Source organism: Mytilus edulis, chromosome 7, assembly GCF_963676685.1.
Source record: "Mytilus edulis chromosome 7, xbMytEdul2.2, whole genome shotgun sequence".
Lineage (NCBI taxonomy): Eukaryota > Metazoa > Mollusca > Bivalvia > Mytilida > Mytilidae > Mytilus > Mytilus edulis.
Window position 1 is genome coordinate 30,585,951 of NC_092350.1, and position 14,237 is coordinate 30,600,187.

At 32.7% G+C, this 14,237-nt stretch overlaps 1 protein-coding gene across 1 annotated transcript; it reads left to right on the plus strand.

Annotated features, from left to right (window-relative positions):
- The first annotated feature begins 1,409 nt into the window (after nt 1–1,409).
- Nucleotides 1,410–12,755, plus strand: LOC139481230 (fatty acid-binding protein type 2-like). The gene is made up of 4 exons (XM_071264400.1): nt 1,410–1,588; nt 8,728–8,903; nt 9,221–9,334; nt 12,530–12,755. The coding sequence occupies exons 1-4, from the start codon at nt 1,513–1,515 to the stop codon at nt 12,581–12,583; spliced, it is 420 nt and encodes a 139-aa protein (XP_071120501.1). The 5' UTR covers nt 1,410–1,512; the 3' UTR covers nt 12,584–12,755.
- The last annotated feature ends 1,482 nt before the right edge of the window (nt 12,756–14,237 follow it).

Sequence of the window (14,237 nt, forward strand, 5' to 3'; positions counted from 1 at the left end):
TGATTTATATAATTGGTATATTAAATCAAAACATCGTGTTATTTCTGATTATTTTTTTCGAATTACTTTATTGAGGTGTTGAGAACCTTTGGTGACCCCATAGTTTAAGTGTCTTTAAAAAGTACATAGTGAATAGTGGTCGTTACATACAAACGTTCACCTAAATTGTCCCAGTCAATGGATGAATTTAATGTGTCAATCAATGGCCACAGCCACACTGTTTTGAATTTCATTCTATGTGAATTCGATGATTATTGCTCGTGAAACAACTTACAAGTATGAAAACTCTACAAAGGCTGATTTTACAATTAAACTGAGTTCCCGTATGGTCTTCAGCACTAAGCAAAACATATATACCACATGATAAGTATGTATGCTGGTTCATATTCTGGATGCTAGTCTTGGCTCCTTTCCAATAAAAAATTCTTTGCTTACATCTTCTGACATCAGACTCGGACTTCTCTTGAACTGAATTTTAATGTGCGTATTGTTATGCGTTTATACTTTTCTACATTGGCTAGAGGTATAGTGGGAGGGTCGAGATCTCATAAACATGTTTAACCCCGCCTCATTTTTGCGCCTGTCCCAAGTCAGGAGCCTCTGGCCTTTGTTAGTCTTGTATGATTTTTAATTATAGTTTCTTGTGTATAATTCGGAGTTTAGTATGACGTCCATTATCACTGTACTAGTATACATATTTTTTTGGGGGCCAGCTGAAGGACGTCTACGGGTGCGGGAGTTTCTCGCTACATTGAAGACCCATTGGTGGCCTTCGGCTGTTGTCTCCTCTATGGTCGGATTGTTGTCGCTTTGACACATTCCCCATTTCCTTTCTCAATTTTAAACGTTATATAACAATCGAATTTTACCTAAAAAAATCAAAGGACATTCAGAGGAGAACATTCTCTGCAGCTTGTTGATTTCATAAGCATCTGAATGCTTCAACGCGGATATGAAACCTTGCATTAAAAGAACCGTTGATTTCTGTGTCATTTGATCTCCTCTGGAGAGTTGTCTCATTGGCAATCATACATCTTATTTTTTATATCAACATGTTATAGGACTCATCATGACTTTTAAGTCCATCACATTTAATACGTATATTTAAGTTTCTTATTTTGTTTTCATTACATGATTGAGAGGTGTGTCAGTACAGCTTCGATCAATAATGAATACGCACTTGTATTTTTCCATAGATTTTTTTTTGTCAGCCGAAATAAAAAAAATTTGAAGAAATACTATTTGTCAGTATTTTACACAAAAAAAAAAAGTCATGTTTAAACTCTTAGGTATTGATAAATACATTTCTTAATCACGTAAAGGTTTAACATATGTGTGTAGTAATGACGAGGCCATAGTTAATTTGAACCAGACAAGAAAGATATATTTAAATACACATTAAGTGCGTTAACACTCAATATTTACAATAAATCATACGTTTTATTGCTGACTGTTGTAGAATTTACGGGTGTAAGTGTGTATTAAGGGCAATCCTATTTAAACCATCATAAAATGGCTCAATTTATAGGAAAATGGATTGAAGATGGAAATTCCATAACAAATTATGACGAATTTTGTAGAGGAATGGGTAAGAATTTTATATATTTTGATCAGCTAAATTATTCCCAATAGATGTTCTGTCGTTGAAACCTACAATTGTTTACGCTAGTCAGTGAATCTGATAGTCGTCCCCGTCCGTACTACTGAACAGAATGACTTTATCTTTGGCAATCGTTTTTATAACGTGCGAGTGCACTGCATTTTGGATCTTTGAGCCAACCACTTTTTTCGACATGCTGAATTGCGACTAGTAAGGTTTATACATAGCACAGCGTAGAGTGCATTCTTGTTTTTAATGTTTTCTAGCTGTAATTCAATAAGTTCGAGGAAGAATTGTCTGATATTTGGTAAGAAAAATTATACCATTTATGACGTAGATATCAACATAAATCGGTGTGTTTTATATACCACAATGATCATCTGAAGTCCTTATGGATTAATCTAACAGGTAACCTTGTTTGAAGCAGAACCATTTTTATACGACCGCAAAATTTGTTTGGGTTCGTATAATGCTATGATGTAGTCGTCTGCGTCGTCGTCGTCGTCGTTGTCGTCGTCCGAAGACACAAAGGACAAGATCCGATAAGTACATGATATATAAGGCATGGAGATGTTAATGTTACAGATCAGCTCAATTATCTATAGTAAAGGATCCTACAAATTAATGCAAGATACAGTCACAGAAAAAAATTATATTAATAAGTACGTCTGAGTCAGTGACAACTCTACAACAGATTTATCCATCAGATCACCAGCAATGATAGTGATATATGGCTGTGTACATTATGTATATACAACTCGTCTAAACATCAACCCAACAATATTAGATCTGTAAATTTGCTTTCGCAAATTTTTTGTTCTTCCCTTGCCGGGATTCGAACCCATGCTTCTGAGATATCGTGACACCAAATCGCCTGCACTGTACCTGTCCCGATAGACCACACGACCACCTAGGCTTCACTATAATAAAGCTTTCGGTGGCAGTGTGTTACCTTTCCTCGTCAGTTTTAATCTAGCGGCGTACTACAGTACATGATATATAAGGCATGGAGATGTTATTGTATATATATATATATATATAACCTATCATGCACGTTATTACTATTGTCTGTGGGTATTTTATCGACATTATACGCGAAGAAAATAAAAATGTCCACATTGTTTTATCTTGATTAACAATGATTAATTTGTCAACAAAAGTAATAGAAACTGCTCACAAAACTGTTCAAACTTCAAGCGTCAAGTCAAATTCATCAGTGCCCTTGCTAGCTACCGACTAATACACACACAACACCATTTGAATCACGTGATTTTTTTTATCAGCTTCTATCAAGTGAATAACTACTGATTTGTCTGACTTTCTGACAAGTGTACGCCCGACCATTTCAAATCTTATCTTTGTGTGGTTCGTGCTGCTCATTATTTGGGTCATTATGAAGTTTTCTGTGAACTTAAATGTTTTGATGCCATATGATGTTGTCAGTCTATCTTTCAAATTGTACTGTTGTTTAGTTCTCTATGTATACAGCTGAACTTGTTGATATTTTGTTTGATGTTATATTGTGTTGTTACAGTGTATGTAAAGTGCGGATCCTAAAATATCATTTTTACTGTATATGCCATAAATGTCTAATGTAGAATGATAAATAAACAGACGAACTTTTTTTAATTTTTGAAGAAAATGAAGAAAAATAGTTAAAATTTATATGTTCAGAAATACATAATACTAATAAAACAAAGTAAGAGATGCGAGCGGGATTTATCGCGCCTAAAGCCATCCAACTGTGAAATATATACCAAAATAGGTGAATTTTTAGGACATTTCACGAACAGATCGTGCAGGTGCTTTATAACTAACAGGTGAGATGTTGTTGCAGTAAAAAATATTCATTTTAATACAATTATTAAAGTTGTAAAACGTAGAATATGTTTTGTCATTCAGTTTCTTCACATTTAACTAAATTCCACTATGATGATTTCGTAATGCTAGTCATGTTTACTGTCGAATAATGATACTATTCTTTCATTTTAACTGTGGAGCGAATCATTAGTATTGTATATGCGGTGCATTTTCACTGTATAATTATTATTTTGTTTTATCTATTACAGCTCATTTCTTTAAGCATGTAGAGCAAGACTTTAGTTGATTTGCTTGCTTTTTTTATTGGATAATCATTATGATAACACCCAATTTAATTCAAATATTAAAAATACAGGTTAAACTATGCCTATTCATATTGTTTAAAAATGTCAATCTTATTTACAAAGTTTGTATAAACAATTATACAAACAAAGCAAGCAAGCCAACCAAAGTTTTGCTTTACATGCATTAGGAAATTAGCTGTAAAGCCTTAATTTAGCCGACTTGCTCAAATAATAGATAAAGTAAGAGAAAGATTTGATAAAATTTAACTTACGGATAAAAGTTTGGTTTTAAAACACTCTACTAAATTCAATAGAAATAACATTTATTTCAAATGTATTCCATTTAGTTTCTTATAAAGCGTATAGAGATCTTTATCCTTATTTTTTTTTATCCATTTCCATGACACTTCACCACTAATTACGTACATCTTGATATAGATTGCACCTTTGTTTTCCCGTTTAAAAGGTTTTACACTGGAGCCCTTTATAACTTGCTGTTCGGTGTGAGCCAAGACTCCATGTTGAAGACCGTATTTTGACGTATAATGGTCTACTTTTATAAATTGTGACTCGGATGGAGAGTTGTATCATTGTCACATACGACATCTATATGGCTCAAAAACGAAACGAGACGGGATAAAAAGGGATGAAAAAATCTACGCTACTTTTTTAATATATATATTTATAATGGGCTTTATATGAGTCAAAATAGAGTAAAATAGTGGGTCGCATTTGGGTATAAGCGTCACGCCGGATTGCCGATTTTTTGCAAGCGTGACAGGTGAAAGTCAAATGATTGTGTAGAGAAAAACGGGAAATGAAGTCTAGCGGGACACGGATAATTACAAAAAATTAGAACTGCATAGATAGTATAAGCGGGATACGGGAATCTGACAAAACAATAAGCGGAATACGGGAATCTGCCAAAACAGTAAGCGGGATCCGGGATCAGAACCCCCCAATGAGACCCCAGAAAAAGATATTTTTGTATATTCATCCTATTGTTACAGTCATGCCTTCAATAACAAAAGTATCCGATGCATGCATTTTTTCATATTTTTGGTCCCTTTTTCAATTTTGTGGGGTCCAAATTTATAGACAAAAGTCCTTTAATATAGATATTTGGAATTCGTTGACATGCTGAATCTGACCATGTATCAAGTTTGGGGATTTTTTGCCTAGTTGCTGAAATAGCCCACAGTTCCAAAGGGTCTAAAATCAACAAAAATGAATTGTAGCATGCATTTCGTGTACAATAACCCAAACATGCATGGTTTTACCTCTGTGGTAGTATCCATTCGCGGATCTAGAATTTTTCATAAGTAGGGGCCCACTGACTGCTTAAGAGGGCCCGCTGCTGTCACGCTCCAGTGATTCACTATATAAGTTAAAATCAAGGAGAAACGTAATCTGAAGAATACAATATGACATTTTGAGAATCGCTTTTGTTACATGTTTGAAAAGCTATATATTTGATGAAGAATGAATGAGGAGTTTGTATTTCAATTGGAAAATACATGTATCATAAATCCTAAAGTCATCAACTAAGTTTTTTTTCATTTGTTGCAAGTGCATTTATCACATAATTCTACAATGAAAATTCCTCGCATCTTTGAAAATTCTACATTAATAATGACTGCACTAACAGTGATAATTCATCGCATCTATAGTTAAAATGGATCGCTTTCAATAATCGATATGCTATATTATGATGCTTTTATGACACTTATTTGAAGTTTAATGCTATGTTTGTATATTATAAAGACATATCACAATGAAAATATGTTAAAACTTAACTTAAAATCCTTTAACTTGATATTTTCAAAACGTAAACAAATACAGTTTTCCCATGATCCTTTATTCTACAATAGACATACCCGCATATAACAGTAAAAATGAACTAGCTGGATTCGCACTTTATATACACTGTTGTTAGTTAATCGTTATATTCCTTTTGATATCTGCAACTTATTAATTGTTTGTTTGATAAATGAAATAAAATCAATCAATATGCAGTTGTCTTTTGTTTCTGAAGATATAATTTCCGTTGAAGTCTTTGATAGAGTAAATTGTATGGATCGTGTATTTCATTCTTTTGAAGGCTATGATTTTGTACACACGCTTGTCTCCATAATTAATCTATATAATCTGTTTGAAATATAATTGGTAAAAATAACAGGTCTTGATATCAGGTCGGCTGAATTTATCTTCGTACTAACAAACGGTCGTTTCTTAGTTATAGAAGATATACAAAGCAATTTCCTGGACAGGGAGAATTAAGGCTTTTCATCATGGGTAAACATTCATATCTAGTCCTATTGGTACTTCCTGCAGATCTATTATGCACATCTTATTATTGACCTTTATTCTTTATTATAATGATTTTTCTTTCAAAAAGCATTCAAGCATAATTTTGTATGCACTTGTCAGGAACCTGCTGTTAAGTGGTTGTCGTTTGTTGATGTGATTCGTAAGTGTTTCGCTTTTCTCGTTTCTCGTTTATTTTTTATATAGATTAGATCGTTGGTTTTCCTGTTTGAATGGTTTTACACTAGTAATTTTTTAGCCCTTTACAGCTCCGTGTTGAAGGTCGTACTTTGACATATACTAGTTTACTTTTACACGTTGTGGCTTGGATGACGAGTTGTCTCATTGACACTCATTCCACATCTTCTTATATCTATTGACCTTTTATAGCTTACTATAAGGTATGGGGTTTGATCATTATTGAAGATCATACAGTATCAAACAGTAGTTTACATAGTCTCTGATGGATAGTTGTCTTATTAACAATCACACCTTCTTATATCATAATCGACATTTTACAATGATAGCAGTTATCGGAATACAGCTTCAAAGCAAGGACCGTAGGAGCTCATAAATTTAGCAATCAATCAAACGCATGACTTCGGGTAGCTTTGGCGAGCTGACGACTTTGCTTCTAAAGATTATCTTAATATTCTTATATCGTTGATAGTCTAGAGTTCATTCAACAGCCATGTTGAATGTTAATGCATATATCCAAAAGAGCCCTAAAGTAGCTTGATACAGAGAAAAAAATAATTATTATAACAGTTAAAATTTTCAATCTTTTATTTAGATATATTTATTTTTTACAAAAAGAAAAAATTGAAACTAAAAAAACAAGATCATTTGAACTTTACCATCTGTAACTGCCCTTTTTTGAACATGTGTGTTCATCTTGCTGTACCCAATGGTTAGTACATTTCGAAATGTGTAAGCTTTGCCAAAATAATATCTAAAGGAAGCGTAACTTTGCATTTACACAAAATTTAATTTTAAAGGAAACCAACTTTAATTTTTAGATAACTTTGAAGTCGTTTACAGCAAATAAATTAATTAACAGACATTTATTAGACATTATATATGTACCTCACTTCCAAGTTTATAAATTTCACTCGATAAAAACTCTGACGTATTTCAAAAACAAGGATTGATGGCGAGATGTGTTACAATGGTATTTCTTCCGATGATGTGAAAATTTGGTACACAATCTTTGCCTCAAATGCTGCCAATTTAAATTAAACTATGTCATGAGATTTCATGAAACCTGTTATGAGATCATTGCAAAAACAGTCGTTGACCTTTCATCCCCAATATTTGATATATGTTTATGTCCTTGTTCAATTTAGTGGTCATCCTGTTTGTGTCTATGCAAGTAAGTGAGTACATTTTATTTAGAGTCGGGCATGATATGTACAAATTAACATAGTAAGCATGAGCTCTGTAGAGCTCTTAACAGAATTGATATTTAAAAACGAATAACAAATTATAAGCACATTTGACAGACACGTACAAATAAAACACATGCATTATATAATAGCTATGCTGTTACTTTTTTATTGTTTGAGTTTGACCCAACCACGTTATGTGGTTATACCAAGTCGTTCTTCCCTCACCTAGTGTTGTGTATATATACACTTACACCCCTACCAGATCACCCTAGTTTGAGTTTTTTTTGTTATGCATGCTTTCCTTCATTCTGTAACATTTTGGCGTTAATGTCAAATCCACTATAAAACTTATAATTAAATATACAATTACACGGAAACGACTATCTATCAAAATTCACGTAGAAAAAATCCAGTGTATATGCTGGGATTCGAACTCAAGACCTTTAGCATATCAAGCCACGACACATCCACTACACCAGGACGACTGGATACGAACTATCAGTAATTTAACATACTTAAAGGAAGCAAGATGTTTTTTATAAGTGGAGCGAGTTGGCAGACCTTTATTCAGTGGGGTTTAAACCCTTTTCGTTAATAAGTGAGTTGTCAGAGATTGTTAAGTTTGATTATACACTTTTTCAAAAGTGGGGCGAGTCGGTAAACAAAAGTGGGGCGATTTTTTTCATAAAGTGGCGATATAGGTTGGGCCGATTGGCCAGTGGGACGAGTTGACATTGTTTGATATCTACTCATCGTGTTCGGGGGTCAAAAAGGGTATAAATCATCTAGTAATGTATAAAGTATATTATAATGGTTGTGTGGCGTTCTAAACTAGATTTTATGAATTGTAAATGGTTCTTCGTCTTATCTAAAACAGCTGGGATGTAAAATAGTTATCCCACTCGGACTTGGTGTGTCAGTGTTAGATCACCCTCTGGCCTCCGGCCATCGGGGTGATCTTACACTGACACACCGCGTCATCATGGGATAACTATTAATCATCATAAGTATTTCTTTAAGTCTTTGGTTTTTGGTCTGATTTCTTTTTAAAAGGGGTCTGATAATGGGGGTGTTGTAATGTTTTTTAGGGGTTCCTTCTATCCTTTAATGTATTACTACATTACATCAGTGTAGCTAGCGGAATACCATAGTCATGATAGTTTTTTATATCATTATTTGTCTACATTGAAAATGACGCATAAAAGTTTATAAAAAAGATATGTAATTTGAAACGTTTTAGGTTCTCATATACCCTGTACATCCATTAGGGTAAGCTGAAATACAGAAAATGAAATAAACTAATGAAACATAAAACTTCGACATGTAGGTATGTCTGATGATATGATAGACCAACACAGAGGCTCAACATCAGTTTTGGAATATGAACAAGACGGAGATAACTGGACATTAAAGATGACATACAGTGGTTTACCAACCAAAATATTCAAATTCCAACCTGGGAAAGAATTTGAGACGAAAGGTTACTATGACGATGTGATGAAGGTAGGAAAAGAAAATAATATCATGTTTGAATGTTAATGACCTTATAATGACAGTGAAAACTGGGATTTAGTATTAGAAAAAAATGCTTATCCTTCTTTACATGTTTAATAAGGATAAACAATGTTAAATATCCAGTTAACATAAAACAACGTTCTATAAATTATACGCATAATAAAAGTTACAAATTATTTAGTAGCAATACTTTTAAATACGTTTTCGTCCTGGGCATGCATGACATATTTTCCATCTAGTTAAGCAACCAACTATCAATTAATCAATACATCAATCAAATTTTTATTAACAATATTGTCTTGTAGCTTATGGTAACATTTGAATCAGACAGCAAATGTGTGGTCGTTGAGAAATGTGAAATGATGGATTATAAGCCATTTACAACTACTAGAGAAATTAAAGGCGATTTAATGTTAACAGTGAGTACATATCTTTATTCTTTCATCAAACCGTTATCATATAAAATTGAGAATGGAAACGGGAAATTTGTCAAAGAGACAACAAACATCCTAAGGCCACCAATCGGTCTTCAACACAACGAGAAAATTCCACACGCTGAGGAGGGCTTTAGCTAGCCCCTAAAGAGTAATGTATACTAGTTCTATAGTAATGTGTATAATGACTTTGATGGTGTACAACCAATAACTAGCATAGAACACAACAATGAACATACAAGATAACCATTTAGTTCAAAAATAAAAAGTAAATAGAGGAAAGCTGTAGTCTGAGAGAACATGATTTATGTGTTAGTTGTTATTGGTTTGTTCTAGCTTTCAGTAACAACGTTAACCTTTACTCATAGCTTATATCATTCTGTACTTAATATCTTTTTGTTATATTATGCTTGTCTTGTTGTCATCCATACCACATCTGTGTTTATATTCGTTCCAAACATGATGACTCAATTTATAAAAAAGAAGATGTGGTATGATTGCCAATGAGACAACTATCCACAAGAGACAAAAATGACACCGACATTAACAACTATAGGTCACCGAACGTCCTTCAACAATGAGCAAAGCCCATACCGCATAGTCAGCTATAAAAGGCACCGAAATTACAATGTAAAACAATTCAAACGAGATAACTAACGGCCTTATTTATTTAAAAAAAAAATGAACGAAAAACAAATATGTAACACATAAACAAACGACAACCACTGAATTACAGAACTTTTCCAACTGATTCTTACGGTTTGTTTTATATTGTTATGATACACTACTGTCCCGGGTTAATGGAGGATTTAACGCGCACAAAATTTACAAAACCCTGTCACATTTTTGTGTCTGTTTCAAAAGAGGGACGAAAGATACGAGAGGGACAGTCAAACTTATATGTTTTAGATTTTAACGAGAGAAATTTATGTATTACTGAAAAATTATTACACCAGGGTTTTCGATATCACAAACTAGTCAAAACATTTACTAAATTTTATCATCGGTATGAAGACATCATTCGTAAATATAGCTCAACATGCAGACTTCTAATACGTTCAGGTATTTCACATCCAATTGTTTATGGAAATATTCTTTATAAAGCACAAAGGTGTCAGTATTCACCTCAGAAACTTACAAAACCTTTGAATAGACTTATTAAGAAGGGATATAATTACGATACTGTTGTCAAGTCATTAAAGATTGCATATTTTGGCGTTAATATTGAGTCACTGATAAGGTCTTTGCATCGGAACTAAACACATTTATTCTAAAAACAGTTGTTGGCATGACACGGGTTATGTTCTTCTCAAATATGTTATGATGGTATGATACTAAACCCCTAACGGGAAGGATTGTGTCTGATGTTCATATGATGAAATCATAATCTTTCAGTTAGTTTAATTGATGTCTGGAGCTGTCATGTCATTTAACTGCTAGTAGTTTGTTGTTATTTATGTATTATTGACATTTTGTTTATTTTCTTTGGTTACATCTTCTGACATCAGACTCGGACTTCTCTTGAACTGAATTTTAATGTGCGTATTGTTATGCGTTTACTTTTCTACATTGATTAGAGGTATAGGGGGAGGGTTGAGATCTCACAAACATGTTTAACCTCGCCGCATTTTTGCGCCTGTCCCAAGTCAGGAGCCTCTGGCCTTTGTTAGTCTTGTATTATTTTAATTTTAGTTTCTTGTGTACAATTTGGAAATTAGTATGGCGTTCATTATCACTGGACTAGTATATATTTGTTTAGGGGCCAGCTGAAGGATGCCTCCGGGTGCTGGAATTTCTCGCTACATTGAAGACCTGTTGGTGACCCTCTGCTGTTGTTTTTTTATTTGGTCGGGTTGTTGTCTCTTTGACACATTCCCCATTTCCATTCTGAATTTTATTATAGATTGAAAATAAACTGACAACCCCATGGCTAAAAATAAAAAGACAAACAGACAAATAATAGTACAGAAGACGCAACATAGTAAACTAAAGAATAGGCAACACGAACCTCACCAAAAACTGGATGCGATTTCAGATCAAGTCAAGTCAAGAGAATGTAATTGAATGGTTGTTGATTGTTGTTGTCTGTATGACTTGTATTTTATTATCATATCCCACTAGCTATAGCTCCGAAAGGCAATGTGTTTATTAGTTTTCGTATGTCCATCATTCGTTTGTCCGTCCGTTCGTCATACTACAAAGCTTCATTGAATATGTTATCCTGTGTGATGTTTTTTTTTACTTCAACACGCATCAACTTTCTGTTAACCGAATACTTGTATGTTCTTCTATAAACGGCTATGTATAATTTTTTTGTCAGAAAATAAAAAAACCCAGAGCTTTGAGTTTTTCATTGTTGAATGCCTTACGATGACATTTAATTGCGTACGTCATATAGTCTTAATTGGGTGGTTGACTAATTGTCCATCATACCAATCTTCTTTTTTTATATCAGAATTTGAATTATTAATTCTTCTTCATATTAAAGAATTGGAAAAAAAGAAAATTAGAATAGAAATTTTAGCTATTTGAAAATCAAATCCTTGATCACTCGATGCAGGTGGTGTTAAATCTTTATCTGTATGTAAAGTACAAGTACAATTGCAAATAAATATATAGAAATATGGTGATGAGTATGTTTGCCACTGAAATACATATCATATAAACTTTAGACTTTAAGATTGAAATATACTTCTGACCATATGATCTTCAGCATCATCGTCTTGTCCTTCGTCAGAGAAGATAATTGCAGTATGTTCTTGTGATGATGCTGATTGGTGAACATCGGTATGATTTCTAAGTCGATGTCAGTGTATAATGATTGTGTTTATATTATGACTGGCGTACGTCATCAGTGTTTATATTATGACTGGCGTACGTCATCTGTGTATTATAGATGATTGTGTTTATATTATGACTGGCGTACGTCATCTGTGTATTATAGATGATTGTGTTTATATTATGACTGGCGTACGTCATCAGTGTATAGATGATTGTGTTTATATTATGACTGGCGTACGTCATTTGCTTAGTTATTTCATATACTTCATAGATTAATAAAGAGTCCAGATATTGTTGTAGGTTCGGGAGATTATTATATGATCATGTTGTATAATATTTGTTATATGATGTGATAACCCATAACTCATATTTCTCTTCCATATTTTGCATTTTTTGTAGACTGTTGAACTTGAAAGTGGTGTAAAAATGACGTCAGAGTTTAAAAGAGGTTGAAATGACAGTGGAATGTTCATATTACAGTATTCGGATAGAGACAACCACCAACTGTTACAATATATACCTGTACTGTAGCACATAACAACGATCTGAACTGCAAATTATTTTTGTTCGAAGTTTTTCTTCCAAATTATTTTAACTGATTTTAATATATTATAAATTACAATTCATTTTCTTGGCGATTTCTGTCTGTGAAACAAAAATTGATTCACTTTCGAATACTAAATAGAAGGTAAAGTTCTAAATGTACGAGTACTAGCATTCAACATTCAAGAATGTTCTGTGTAGTGACATGGTTAGCACTGATAATATTTAGATTTAATGCGCCATTTATCATATTTGTGCGGTTTTTTTAACTGTAAAACAAGAACAAGCTTGACAGAATTAAGGTTTCAAATTAAGAAAAATACAAACCACCACATGATATTATAATACATATCGGTTTGTCTGATTTGTTTATTATTTAAATCTTAATAATCTGAGGTTGAAATCTTTGAATTTCGGACCTAGTGGTCTTCATTTCTAGTCCCTTGAAGCCATATTGGATTTTTTTTATTCAGGGTCAAATTGGTAAAGAAAGTACATTCTAAGCCTTAGGAATATTTCTTCATGTTTTTTTTTCATTCCACTTCATTTGTTCTTGAGATGGAATTAGATATGTATTTTCTGTAGAATTTCAATGCCGATATAAAATTTAACCTCAGCTTGTGTCATTTTAAATATTCATCGAATAAGAATTTAGAAAAAGTTATGGAAGTCGTTTACATTGACGAATTGGCAGACAGGTAAACAAATTCAGAAGTGCATGATGTCTTTGTATTGACCAAGCAAGTTAAGAAGGCAAATAATCCATTAAGAAAATGACGTATGCAAAGATGTATAATGTATTATCTCAATACTTTATTCGAGCAATTAAGATACCATACAATTGATTATTTGCCGTTTATAGTATACAAAGTACAATGTACTAAGTACAAAATGTAAAATATGTCAAACAACAAACATTTTTAATTTTGTCTCTTATATTTAGAAAAAATAAAACATTTTTTCGTTAATTGTTTTGTTATAAATAGAACTGTTGTTCTTATCGTTTGACACGATTGCCTTATTTATATCGGAGTTTTTGTAGCTGACTATACAATATGATTTTTGCTCATTACTAAAGGACGTACGGTTCTCAAAGTTGTTTTTACTTCCACGTTATTTGGAATCTTGAGGATATATGTCTTGTTGGCAATCTTTCATCATCTCGTTATGTTTACATGCTTCTAAACATAACAATTATAAATAATAATTGTAATATTGACATTGAATAATTTTGAGATTACATTTTTTTTTAATATAATGATACATGTATGTTGCTTATAAATTAATATTTAAAATATTTCTTTCGTAGTTTGTACTGAATAAATTTCATTGGAATATAATAAAAAAAGTTTTCCTAGAAATATTTAAGAACTGAATGCTTCTTTTTGTAAATTCATTAGGATGTAAAAGCTCTGACCGAAGTATTTTTTTAATGAATCGCTTTCATAAATGTTACATTTCATTGTGCAATGAATGTCAATTTCAGAAGGACGCGAGATTGATGTTAGCCAATCAAAATAACGTATCTAAATGAAACATACATGCAATGTAATTATTTTCTTTT

Bases quoted from the DNA above. Each gene is read 5' to 3' on its own strand.
- LOC139481230 (XM_071264400.1), top strand. From the start codon at position 1,513: ATGGCTCAATTTATAGGAAAATGGATTGAAGATGGAAATTCCATAACA. The intron at 1,589-8,727 runs GTAAGAATTTTA...TTCGACATGTAG, and splicing joins CGAATTTTGTAGAGGAATGG to GTATGTCTGATGATATGATA. The intron at 8,904-9,220 runs GTAGGAAAAGAA...ATTGTCTTGTAG, and splicing joins ACTATGACGATGTGATGAAG to CTTATGGTAACATTTGAATC.